At 36.9% G+C, this 12,471-nt stretch overlaps 1 protein-coding gene across 1 annotated transcript; it reads left to right on the plus strand.

Annotated features, from left to right (window-relative positions):
- The first annotated feature begins 3,204 nt into the window (after window positions 1-3,204).
- Window positions 3,205-9,789, plus strand: LOC145214115 (galanin receptor type 1-like). Its single transcript, XM_080082581.1, has 6 exons — window positions 3,205-3,296; window positions 6,055-6,287; window positions 7,399-7,672; window positions 7,990-8,155; window positions 8,702-8,822; window positions 9,275-9,789. Exons 1-6 carry the CDS (start codon window positions 3,221-3,223, stop codon window positions 9,548-9,550), a joined length of 1,146 nt encoding a protein of 381 aa, XP_079938707.1. The 5' UTR covers window positions 3,205-3,220; the 3' UTR covers window positions 9,551-9,789.
- Window positions 9,790-12,471: the final 2,682 nt, after the last annotated feature.

Consider the following 12,471-nt stretch of genomic DNA (forward strand, 5'->3'; position numbering starts at 1 on the left):
TGTGTCAAAAAATCGATGAGGTATATTAACGAACCCGCACAGCTCAACAATCAACCATGAACAAACGGTTTTTCAACAGGTGGTTTTAAAACGTATGAAAAGATTGAACACAATAGGTAGAATCGAAATTTGTATGTGTCAGGTTTAAGATTTTTTTGTCAACTGACTTAGGCGAAAAAAGAAGATGACGCTTTCCCAGAGAATAAAACTGAGCAAGCCTGGAGCAAAGTTTAGAAATTTTTTTAGCTATCTTTTGTAACGTTAGGCGAAAATTGCTGGTACCGTCTGTTGATTTCGCCACGTGGTTGAGGGAACCGTGTTCGAAGGTCAGATTACATGTGGGATGGGCGTTGGAATGGTTTTTCTTCTGCTCAGCGGCGTTTTCAAAATATACCGTTTCCAAGGGCAAATGTTGCCTTATCTGTAGGTCAAATTTATTAAATGGCACTTGAACCCCTAATTGCTGTTTGTGGACTTCGAATTGGTTCACAGAAAGTCGTTATTAGTAGAAAGGTATTTGTGTGTAGTGTTTTGCCATTTGCATTCTTACTGAATTTTGCAGCAAATTTTGTGGTTTTGGTGGATGGTTGCACGTGTTTACTAAGCATGAAGACAAGCGTACAGAATGTAGGGTAAATTCATGTGATGCGTTGAGGGTATTTTTGTTGTGACTAGTGATGCACCGAACCCGCCTAAAAAGGTTCGGGCCGAAACCGAATATTCGGCCATAAAATCCCCGTTTTTTGGATGGTTTCGACTGAACCTTGTGTTGTTGATGCGAGTGAACTCAATTTTGACAAACTAAAATCACTTTCACAATGGGTAAACTTTGCTAAACATCTAATATTTTGCAGACAACGTGGCTGGTATTTCATAGATACAACAAAAAGTTAATTAATGATGTTTCGTATGGGCGTAAATGAAATTTTAAGGCCTCAATTCCATGCAATAAAAAAGTTCGGTTTCGGCCGAATTTTCAAAAAAGTTCGGGCCGAAACCGAAACATTGGAAAACAGCGGTTTCGGCCGAAATGTTTCGGCCAACCGAAACTTCGGTGCATCACTAGTTGTGACCTTCATGCTTACGGATGAACAACGCCAACAGTTTCTTGGCTTGGGCACTAATTTGGCCCCACGGCTTCCGTACGAACGGCGAAAAAAAGCAAAACCCGCGACGCGTAAATGTTTTGCAAGTATAGGGGTATTTTTGCAGGTGAAACTAGTTGCTTGTTTGTTTCAAAGGCAGACAAGGATACATTCCTAAAGTGAGGGTAGATTTACAAAAGGAATTCATGGAACTCCTTGACAGTTGATTAGTAATTAATATTTGATTCAAGTCACAATGCAACAGTCGCACACTAACTACATGTAGTAAACGAGGTCAAGAAGAGCTGTAGCTTGAACTTTCGTAGACAACGGTTTGCCTGGATTACTTAAGCTGAACATTGGGGCAAGTTCTGTGCTGGGTTTATACTTCAAAGCGTACGAAATGAATTTCATCTCGTACTAAGTTTTCTGTAGTTAAAGAGCGCACTTGTATCAATGCAGAACTTTAGGATAGTTACAAGTAAAACACAAAAGTTTCAGTTGGCGGAAACATTTCGGCCGAATACGCCGTTTTGTCGATGTTTCGGTTTCGGCCCGAACTTTTATAAAACTTCGGTCCAATCCGAACTTATTGAGTGTATGAAATGAACGCCAAAACTTTCAATGTCGCCAATTTAAAACATCATAAATTAACTGATAATCGTTCCTGAACAAACGAGTTATATACGCCATCTGCAAAATGTTGGGTTTAGTCCTGGTTTGTACTGTACTTTGGAGTGATATATAAATGAGTTCACCTGCATCAATAATTATAGGGTTTAATTGAGAATGATTAACCACCAGAAAGAGGATTTTAGGCTCGGCCTGATTCGGTGGAAATTATTTAGCCTTATGATCAAATATTCGGTTTCGGCCCGAATCATTTGAGGTCGGTTCGGTGCATTACTAATAGTTACCAACTTATAATAAGCTTAGAAATCACTAATAGAAATTTTAATCGTTCTAATTTTTTTCATAAAAGAGGAATCGGTTAAATATTTTTGCATCTTGAAATTTCTAGAGTTATACGTATTAAAATTTACAATGACCGAAATTTTCTGTTGCTAAACAACGGCAAAAACCATGGTACACCGCGGATCACGTAACGTTAGGTTGCTATTTGTACTTCTGTAACTACAATGCGTCGCATAATGAGGCAGTCGCAACGCAGCTGCTGTTATCCAACATGCAGTTATGTAACTGCTTATTATAGCAGATGGCTTCGTACATGTAAAATCTCAATTTTAAATGTCAAATATTTTTTTAGGTTTTTGTTTAAATGAGCTCTGTCCTGTACAAATTACCAAAACACGTTCGTATCTGTACAAAAAAATGTTTAATTGGGGGAAAACGCTTGGCTGTTTATATAGCTGCGTTATATCCTTATTTTCATGTATTTTTCATTGTGGTATTTATTTTTCTCAGCTTTCAGGTTTTAACACATTAGGACTGCCGCGTTTGCCGAATTGATCAAGCAAAATCGATGGTTGTCAGTTGCATTAGCGCTGTTAGAATAGCGCGTGTATGTGCACAAATCGTTCAATAAATCACAAGGTTTTGTTGAAATTTGTCGTTGCCTAATTAGATAACACCTAAGTATTGGCATTGGATTTAAATGCCAATTTTTCTATTTGGTTGCTGAAAAAATCAGGCGCCCAAATTTTGGCATCTAAAACCACAAGACTTCAACATGTATTATTGCTTTATTTATTGAAAATAGTTTAAAGAATATTGAAAACTTATTCAGTCAAACAAGTCGGAATTACAACAAAAATGTGCGTGTTTTCTTCTTTCTGTTTTGATCCATTGTGGGTAAACTTTACAACGCGATATATTGAGCAGTGTACGAACCGGGTATACAACTTTAAATGGCCTCATGCTTTCTAAACCACTAAATAAAACCCCAATGGATATTGCAACTTTTGTATTTTATTAAGTATCGGATACAAAGCCAATTGTTTCCAGGCCTATTTGCATTGCAACAAACAGAAGTTTATCACTTTAAAACAGAGACTTACGCGATGGCGTCCACTTTTGGAAGCTGGTCTTACGGAAAGCGCTATCATGTTTAATCTAATTATTTTCTAATCGATTTTTCGTTGGTAATGTTACAGGTTACTATACCTAAGTTAAACATGACTGATATTACCCTAATTGACAACGTAACTTTTCAATTGAATCACACTGATGACAATGCTTTTATGGAACAATGTGAGTAAATATGTAGGCAAATGCCAAATACAGGCTGTGCGTGCGAATCTTATATAGCATTATGCTTTATGGTGTGGGCCTAACATGTTTTCCAGTACAATTATGAACGTTATCTGCTGTGACCTAGCTTCCTTATGTTTGATAACGATTTTAAGTTTGTAACATTATACGAAATGATTTTTTCGCCAATTGCTTTTTTATCGCCGTCATTGCAATAAATACTAGTTTTACGTGTGTAATAATTTATGAATCACCTCGCCATTGAACTTAATTAAGCATTGAGGATTTTATATAGAATTAAGACCGAAAAAAGTAGTATCTCAAGCAGCGCACTAAAACCTTTTTGTTTACCCCCAAAATGTCGGTTAACAAAAATTCTTATAGCAACGAATAGTTAAGGCTTGGTGTAACTCTTTTTTTGCGGCGGGTTAGGTTAAGGTTTTATTTTAGGTTCCATTTACGCAACCTGACGTGTGAAGTTATTTGCTTATTATGACATTGGTGTTGAAACAAATAATTAAATATTTGCTCGCCAACAAACTTGCGTAACCAATCTGCCATCAAACAAAACGTAGTTATTTTTGTCTTATTAAACATTTTGATGTTTGCAATATAAATCCATATGACCCGCGATGATAAAAAAAATGAATAACAACATCTGGTTCGTAAAGAATATTTAACAAAATCAAACGAATCACATTTAGGCCAGCGACTGGCAAATAACAGTCCACGGCCTATGTGGATTCGTATGGATTAAACCGTATAACATAGTACCCCATGTCTCACATTGATAATAATTTAAACCGGTTTGTAAAGCGAATTCCCATTTAAAGACATCGATTCTTTGTTACGGTAACAATTAAAAGTCTGTTTGTTGTCGATAAAGAAGACATCAAATCGAACAATTAGCGGTCTCCTGATTGGTAAGAATTAAATTAGGACTGCCTCTTTGCTGTATTTTAAGACTTGGCTAAATTTTGAGCATTTTAAGGCTGTATATATACCTACATAGGATCATGGTTGTTAGACACAGAATCAGGGTTCTTTAAAACCGTACGGAGATTTTGGGTTTATTTGTAGTTGCATGATTTCGTTTTTGTAGTTGCACGTTTTTTAACATTTTTTAAAGATTTTAAACGAAACTTTATCATGACGGATTAAAAACCTAATTGGCTGGAAACCTTTAAATAGTGTTTCCTAGTTTTTCTGTAAAGAAAACGCCCACGGGTGGGGCATGATTGATTGTAGATCTGATTGCTGAAAATCGCATTTGTTTTCGTACATTCCATTAGCAACGCTCTAATCTCATCTAAACGATAAGATGCCATCGCTTTGCGGATGGAGCAAAGTTCTTCGTTGTTTCCAAAATGGATATTTAATTGCATCTTGCTGTAATTGCAAATTTTCCACACTGTACAGGTGATGGTATTTACCGTTTCTGATAAGTGGCCTTGACCTTAAGGGAATTTAATCTTATTTAAACTAAACGCACCATTTTACATCCGTTATACAAAAAATGTGTATTCGCCTTTAAACTGTTTTCGACCTTTTCGGCTAGCTTTCTTTTGGCCAACAATGTGAAACAGCGACAAATAAAAGTGGCGAAGTTTCTTCTCGTTGTTTGACTATGCATGGTTACACACGAAAAAAAATCGAATTTTAAATGCAGGGTTCTGTAAACAACCCGTTCAAAAAATAAACTCCACGCTGCACTAAGTAAATTGGAAAAACAAAATGTGTTTTGAAATCCGCGTGCACGCTTCAGGAAATTTTGTTGTAACACAACAGTTAGCCTACTGTTGTCATTTTGTCATTGTTATTTTTTTTAACAAAATGGTTGTAAGCTGGTTCGAGCTGGTATTTTGGATCGGCTAAGGGCTAAATATGTATTATATAACGTGCTTAATTCGGGCCTGACTTTAACTCTGCTACATTTACGTCGCAATAACAGTTGGTAAATCTAAATTTTGAGCCCAGTTCTGGCTTCAAAAAAATGGGATATTTTTTTAAAAAATCTGTCCGGTTTTAAGATTGCAGCTACTTTCGAATCTTAATTTCGGGCCCGTTTAGAATTCTCAAACCAACCATTAAATTTAATTGGAATTTATTTACAAAGCGAAAACACCTATTATAGGTTCAGGTTAAATATATTTCGTAATTTCTGCAAAAGCTGTGTGACGTTGAAACGTTATAGGGCGCAATTGGTAGGTAATGGGTAGTCTCGCTTCAGCTATACACTCTCAAATTACAAAGTCAACCAATAGACCACGAAATAGGTCCGGGTTCTTAGAAGTTAGGAATCACATTGCTAAACGTTTCGGGCCAAAGTTTTGTCATAATTGTGACCATGGAGATCCATGGATCTACATGCATGCGTTGGAAAACAGAGGCGGAATTTTCTGCCAATTCACGCACTTTTTCACTTCTACAAAATCCGTAAACAAAAAATACGTGACAGAATACATGTTAATGCTGTAGCATTTCACCGACTTTATGGTCCGATTCCGGCTGTTGTTTTTTTCATGTCAGGTTCCGGCCTGGGTTCAGGCTTGTTTTGCGGGGTTTGGGCCCAATTTTAGGTCACCTTTACAACTCTGATTCTCGTTACTTTTTATTTGAGATATGGTTTGCATCAGATAAGCATATTTTTGTAACGGGCTTAAACTATTATCAAGCAAACCATCATAATTTTTCTGGTAGCATTCAAGCAAGTTTTCCTGCATTGCAAAAAATTTCTCACACATTACAACCTTTGCAGACATCTTAATGATGCAAGTGAAGGATGCCATGACCAAAGCGTCACGAGTTTTTGAAATCGCGGTTCCAGTTATCATCGGAATTATCCTGGTAATAGGTCTCCTTGGCAACGTAACAGTGATCCTCACTACAGTGATGACACAACGAATCATTAAACATCCAGTTCACAGCATGCTGGTGCTTAACCTGGCCGTCGCAGATATCACCTATCTCGTTGTGAACGCTCCGTACTATGTAAGTATCTTGTAATGGTAAAATTAACCTTTTCCACCAGCACATTTTGAGGCTCGGCCGACCACAAGGGAACCATAACGACCAAATTTTTTTTACGTCCCAAGGTTAATATGCTTTTACTAAAGGTCAAGTACGTGTTGCAAGGTTCGGTTTCACGAAATGTATTTTTGAATTTGTGGTAACCAAATCAGGCCTTTGTGTCACCGGTATCTAAAAGTCATCCTGCTTTGCATATGTAACCAAGTAAACTACATAAAAACTGTGCTTATATATAAATCGTCATAAACTAACGCGCGGTCATTACAGACATCGATTTTTATATATTACATTGCATAACGAAAAACACAGACTGATTTAAGTGTATTGAAAGATTTAGTTTAGTATGCAAGTAACGTTTAATGTCAATGAACGTTCCATTGTAGGGGTTCTCAACCAGGCGTACCAGGCACCAAAACACTGGGTAAAAGATAGGGTTTTAAAATAATGGCAGTTTAAGATTATTTGTGAAAAACTAATGTTTTGGTATGATTTGAGTCATTCATAAAATTATTTTCATTAAACACCAATTAATACGTAAAAAATATGTCAATTTTAGTTCAGAATTTCATTTACTTTATCAGATATTGCAAATAATACTATTTTCAAAGCGGATCAGCCACTATTGTTTCCGTTGCTGTGTACGTTTTGTTAGGTAAAAAAACTTTTTGGTTGTAATGAAATGTAAGTTATTTCTACACTTCGTTTATTTGAAACGGTATGGGTTCTCTTTACACAGTTAAGTCGCATAAACGTTTTTGAAAAATGGTGCGAGCAAGCGTTGTGTAAAAACAGGTGCGTTATGTTCGTCATTAAACTTATGAAAACATTCGTGTATAGTGTCCCAAAAAATAAATTAGTCATTGAATCGTGATTCTTCGTCTTCCAAGGTCTTGTTTTTTAGGCCTACATAACCACTTATGAAACGAATATCTAAAATAATGAAACAGCATGTGGTTTCAATTAAGTCCTCAAACTCGGTGTTAATCTTTTACCTGTTAAAAAGTTGAGGAACTATTCCAGGAAAAAGTATTTAATAGATGTTTACTAATGGTTTGTAACTTTTGCATCACAGATAGTCAACAACATTACATATGAGTGGGTGTTCACGGCAGCGTACTGTCCCTTTTTCCACTTCGCCAGCAACTTAGCAATGGCGGCGGGGATTTTTACCATATGTTCCCTTGCATGGATGCGCTTCTTGGCTCTGATGCATCCCTTCAAGTTTCAAAAAAGCGTTTTACCAACCCGGACTGGCGGCTTCGTGGTGATAGCACTTAATTGGATTTCAGCCCTTATCATTGCTCTACCAAATGTGGTCTACTATCGACGCGTTAATGTTCCACCATGTAAGTTCAAGTTCTAAGTTACTATCCAAAATGATACGAAAAGGCGTATTTTTAATATTTGATAATTAAAACAAATACTTTTCTTTTTTTAAATGAAATATTTAGTCGTAAATCAACACGAGGTATTTTCCGAAAAGGCGTTTAGAAGAATTTAATTGGCTAAAATAAGACTTAACATTAACGTACAGTATATTCACTGTCATTATTCAATTTAGGCAAAAAACACGTTATGCAAGCCGTAGTGAGTAATCTCTTTACTAGAGTCATTACGACATTACAACACGGATTTAAACATATGTGTTTTTAAACCCTCGTAGACAACAGAGTACAATGCGTGTGGTCGGAAAAGAAAGCTGAAGCCATTTACGCGATGGTGGTGATGGTTTTCACGTACTTCATACCCTTCCTCCTCGTGACCATCTTCTACATTTTCATTGGTCGCGAAGTTTTTTGTTTTATTTCACGCAAAACCGACGGAAACCGGTAAATGGTGTAACGCAATTGTTCTTATGGTTGTGAATTTCGTTTGAATCCAACTTAATTTTACTTAATTTGCTAAGCTGACTAAACGCTATAGAATGTGCAAACGTGAAAGGTAATTTTTACCACATTTATAAAATAGTTTTGACGGTGACCATGTTTTTAGAACCTTTACCTCAGTCTTGCTTTAAATAAAAATCATTAAAACTTAGCTGCAAAAGTGGAAACGTGTTCTCGGAAAATCTTATTCCTTTATCCAATCGATAGCATAACGTCCTTTTAGGCTTTGATCGATTACTTGATGACCCAAGCATAAAATTAATGTAAGATTCGACAAAGCAAAATCCCATGTAACTCGATGTAGGTTTAACGCTACTTTTTGATCGAATTTCGTTCTTTGTTCAAATAAGGTTTGGTCTGTAATTAAAACAAAATAGATCCGGATTTTGCTTAAGTTTTTGGCACCGAAGTTACACTATTTAAAATATGTTAACTCTGACGGCAAAATGTATTTGCACTTTACTTAGGTTTTCTGCTGTTTCTTTTTAGGCGGACGCCACAACAAAAGCAAGCATCGTCTGAGTACAGAAAAACAACCATCATGGTTTTATGTTTAATCGTGGCTTTCCTTGTCTGTTGGTTTCCACACAACCTGTATGTGCTGATTTGGGTAAGTACAACCAACGACTAGTTTTTTTTAGCACTTGCAAGAGGCTTTAATGTGGAATTACGGTTTATGCAATTAATCCCGTTTTACGTGATGTACGTAAAGGCTGATGTAGAATAAGGTAAAACCTCATAAAGCAGCGTCAAAGTCCGCCTAGTTTTATGGATCAAATGTAAGCCGATTTGGGCTGAGTGGACACATTCGCACACTTTTGCGTTGTATCACCAGCTTTGTTTTCACGTATATGTGCATGCGTACAGGAACTATATATTTGGGTTGCGTAGTGCGTACAGCCAATTATTTTCTCTGGTAGGTTCACTTTTCAGCCTGGTTCGGTCTTTCATAATACTTTTTTTGCCTTTAACCTGTTTGGGCCCTAAATACTGACTCACTCACAAATCTGCCATCCACTGAACATCGTGAATAGACTTGTGTATAACATAGTTGCCTTTTAGATCTCCCAAAACTACACATCTTTCCGTTACGGCACTCTTCGCTTCATACTGAAGATGGTGGCCCGTTGCATGTCGTATGCCCATGCGTGCGTTAACCCGATCATCTACACTTTTGCGGCCCCAGACTTCAGAAACAAATCTTTTTCAAAAGACATATGTCCGCTTGGAAAACGACTTGTTTTCGCACAAGGGACCCAGCAGTCCAGGCGATTACTGAAGACCAGTAGTCTCGTTGAGCGCACTCTTGTTACGAGATTCGGTTCTACTCCGACCTGATCTAACAGTACCAGGTTCGATCTTTGCTTCGGCCGCTGGTGGCGCAATGGAGTCAAAATTTTTGCAAATCCACCGCTATTCTTATTCACGTTGAGTTATAGTGGAGAAAGGGCACCAACGGTTTTTTGTCAGTTCATATTTGTTTCTTTTAAGTATTTTTGCCACTTATACCTTAAGATTGGATTTGTGAAGCCGATATAATTGTTTAACAGTGTGCACTAAAAAAGTTCCCCAAAATATGTCTTTGTTGTGTTTATACAACTTTTTAATTGCTTTCTTTGTTGTGTATTTTTATTGCTTCTAGTCCTGCAGAAGTTATTGCATTGTTGTGTATGATATAGGCTTCGTTTCACGTCAAAGTGCTTTTGGGTTGCACACAAAGTTATCAAAACGGCAAAGTTATTTAATACTCCGTAGCCAAGAAGTTTAGGTCAAAAATACAATTTCATATCCGCACTACGTACTATCAATATATGTTATTCAACTTATAAATAAGAAGCGTGTTTACAAGCTGGAATAACTTTTTTGTTTTACCCAATGTGTTGACGACACATCTAGATTATGCGCTGAAATGATCGAGTTATAATCGATTTGTAAGATATTGTGCTCAATCGATTTGAAACGGATTTACGACTTAGAAAAACCGTTGACCCTGCACATATCATGTGTAATCACGCAGATCATTTCTCCTGCGTACACTTGTATGACTTTTTGCATGTTGAGCTATAAAGGTTAAGTAATTACATGAGAAAACTTTGTGGGTGAGGGTGTTTTGATTCACGAATCTCTCACGGGTTTATCCAGCATACTTGACTAAACGTAGGCTACTTAAAAGTAGGGTCCACTTGAAAAACGTTGACGAAAAAAATGTAATTATATTGTTCGTCAAAATCGCATGTTTGTGAAAACATCGAACCACTGTGCTTATTATGGGTCCCCTTCCTTGAAGGGGACACATCTTGATTTTACTCAATTTCTTTTTTTCTTTTTTCTTTTTTTTTCTTTTTTTTTTTTTTCTTCCCTGAAGTTTGTCCACCCCTTTTTGCCCTGAAATGTTTGATGGATTTCGATGAAACTTTCACAGATGGTAGATATAGTTATGTAGATGTGCCATCTGCTTCGTTTGTCATGATAACCCCAGTATTTACCCCGCTAGCCCCAAAAATGTAAAATGTGGTTTGTGCGCACCACAAACGTTAGTTTTGTGTAATGTTATAAAGGCAACCATATATTCATTCCTAGTGTTTGTGAGTTGCTTGGTGGATGTTTTTGCAGTTTACATTCAGGGGGTGTTAACAGCCTTATGACGTCAGAGGCATCAACGATTGTTGCTCAAAAGCCCCTCCAGTGGCCAAATGTTTAAACATTTGCCGATTTTGACAAAAATTTACAGGACTGTGGATTGGGTTATTGTGATTAGATATTTTTTTAGTTTTGGAGTAGAGACCAATTATTTACCCCACTAGCCCCCCAAAAAGGGTGAATTGTTTAAGTATTGTTCAAATGGGATGAAATTTGGACAGTTTGTCCATTGTGCCATTGTTAGGTGTTGATTGTTGTTTTCCAACCTGTAGCCCCAACATTTACCCGCTAGCCCCCTAAAATAGGGGAATTTTTTAAACAATGTCTGAATTGGATAAAATTTGGAAAGCTTGTAGAGTATGCCATTTTTGGTGTTGATTCTTGTGTTCTGCCCTGTAGCCCAAACCATTACACCTGGCCCCCCAAAATAGGACAATTTTTTAAACAATGTCTGAATTGAATAAAACTTGGGCAGCTTGTAGTGGGTGCTATCTATGGTTGTTGATTGTTGTTTTCCAACCTGTAGCCCCAACATTTACCCCACTAGCCCCCAATGGGTGAATTTTTTTAACAAAGTCTGAATTGAATGAAATTAGGACAGCTTGTGCCATTTTCCAATAATAGCAGCTGATTGTTGTGTTTTAGTCTAATTTTTCGCTATTTACCCCTTCATTTTTCAGATAGAACATACAATAGAAAAACCTTTAAAAATACCCAAATGGAAGAAAATTTAGATAGTTTGTACTCCACATAGCATGTTTGTTTATGCTCAGTACCAATCATTGTGTTTGACCTTACAATACCAAACTTTCACATGGTTATTTCTTGAAATGCATTATTTACAACTTTGCATGTGTGGGGACCCATGAGTTTCTGCCTGCAGAAACAACTAATGTTATAAAAGACAGTGTGTGATATGGGACCCAATATAAAATAAGTGTAGGGAATATATTATTTTTTTCAAATAGGTTATAGTGTATATGCAAGGGCAATATGTGCTAAGCCACCCTTCTAGTTTTAAATAGATTCCGTTCTCCCACTGACAAAAGTATATACAACCGCAACCGCAAGTCATCGGCGTTGCATAAAAATTCTCTTGGATAGGCTTATTTGTGATGAGTGACACAACTTGCTCCATTAAGCAACATGATAAGGGTCATTATTTACTCTGCCTGATCTGGTGTCTTCATCGAAAGTCTTAACAAACCGACTTCACTGCAGTGAAACTGATATTGTCAAGCTTGCAGTATCCAGCTTTTTATTTTAGGCACAAACAGTTTAGACGAACTGTATATGCAACTCAATCTATAAGCATATACGTGCTAAATTGCCATAAGCCGGGTTACAAAGAAGTGCTGTATCCGGATTTAAACCTTGTTGTCGTGGCAACGACGCTAAATCAGACACGACGATCTTTGATGTAGCGGATAAACCTTAAAACCATTTTTACAGCAAAAGTGCAAATCAAATGGAATGTGTACGACAACCGATGAAATGGCATGTGCGCAATACATGTTACAAACACATTTAAGCACAATTTTTGACAAAATATCAAACAATAAATAATCTGCGTGAGACATTAGCTTGTGGAATAGTGCAAAGCAAAAAAAAACTATACT

Source organism: Phallusia mammillata, chromosome 2 (genome assembly GCF_965637545.1).
Source record: "Phallusia mammillata chromosome 2, kaPhaMamm4.hap1.1, whole genome shotgun sequence".
Classification (NCBI taxonomy): Eukaryota; Metazoa; Chordata; class Ascidiacea; order Phlebobranchia; family Ascidiidae; genus Phallusia; species Phallusia mammillata.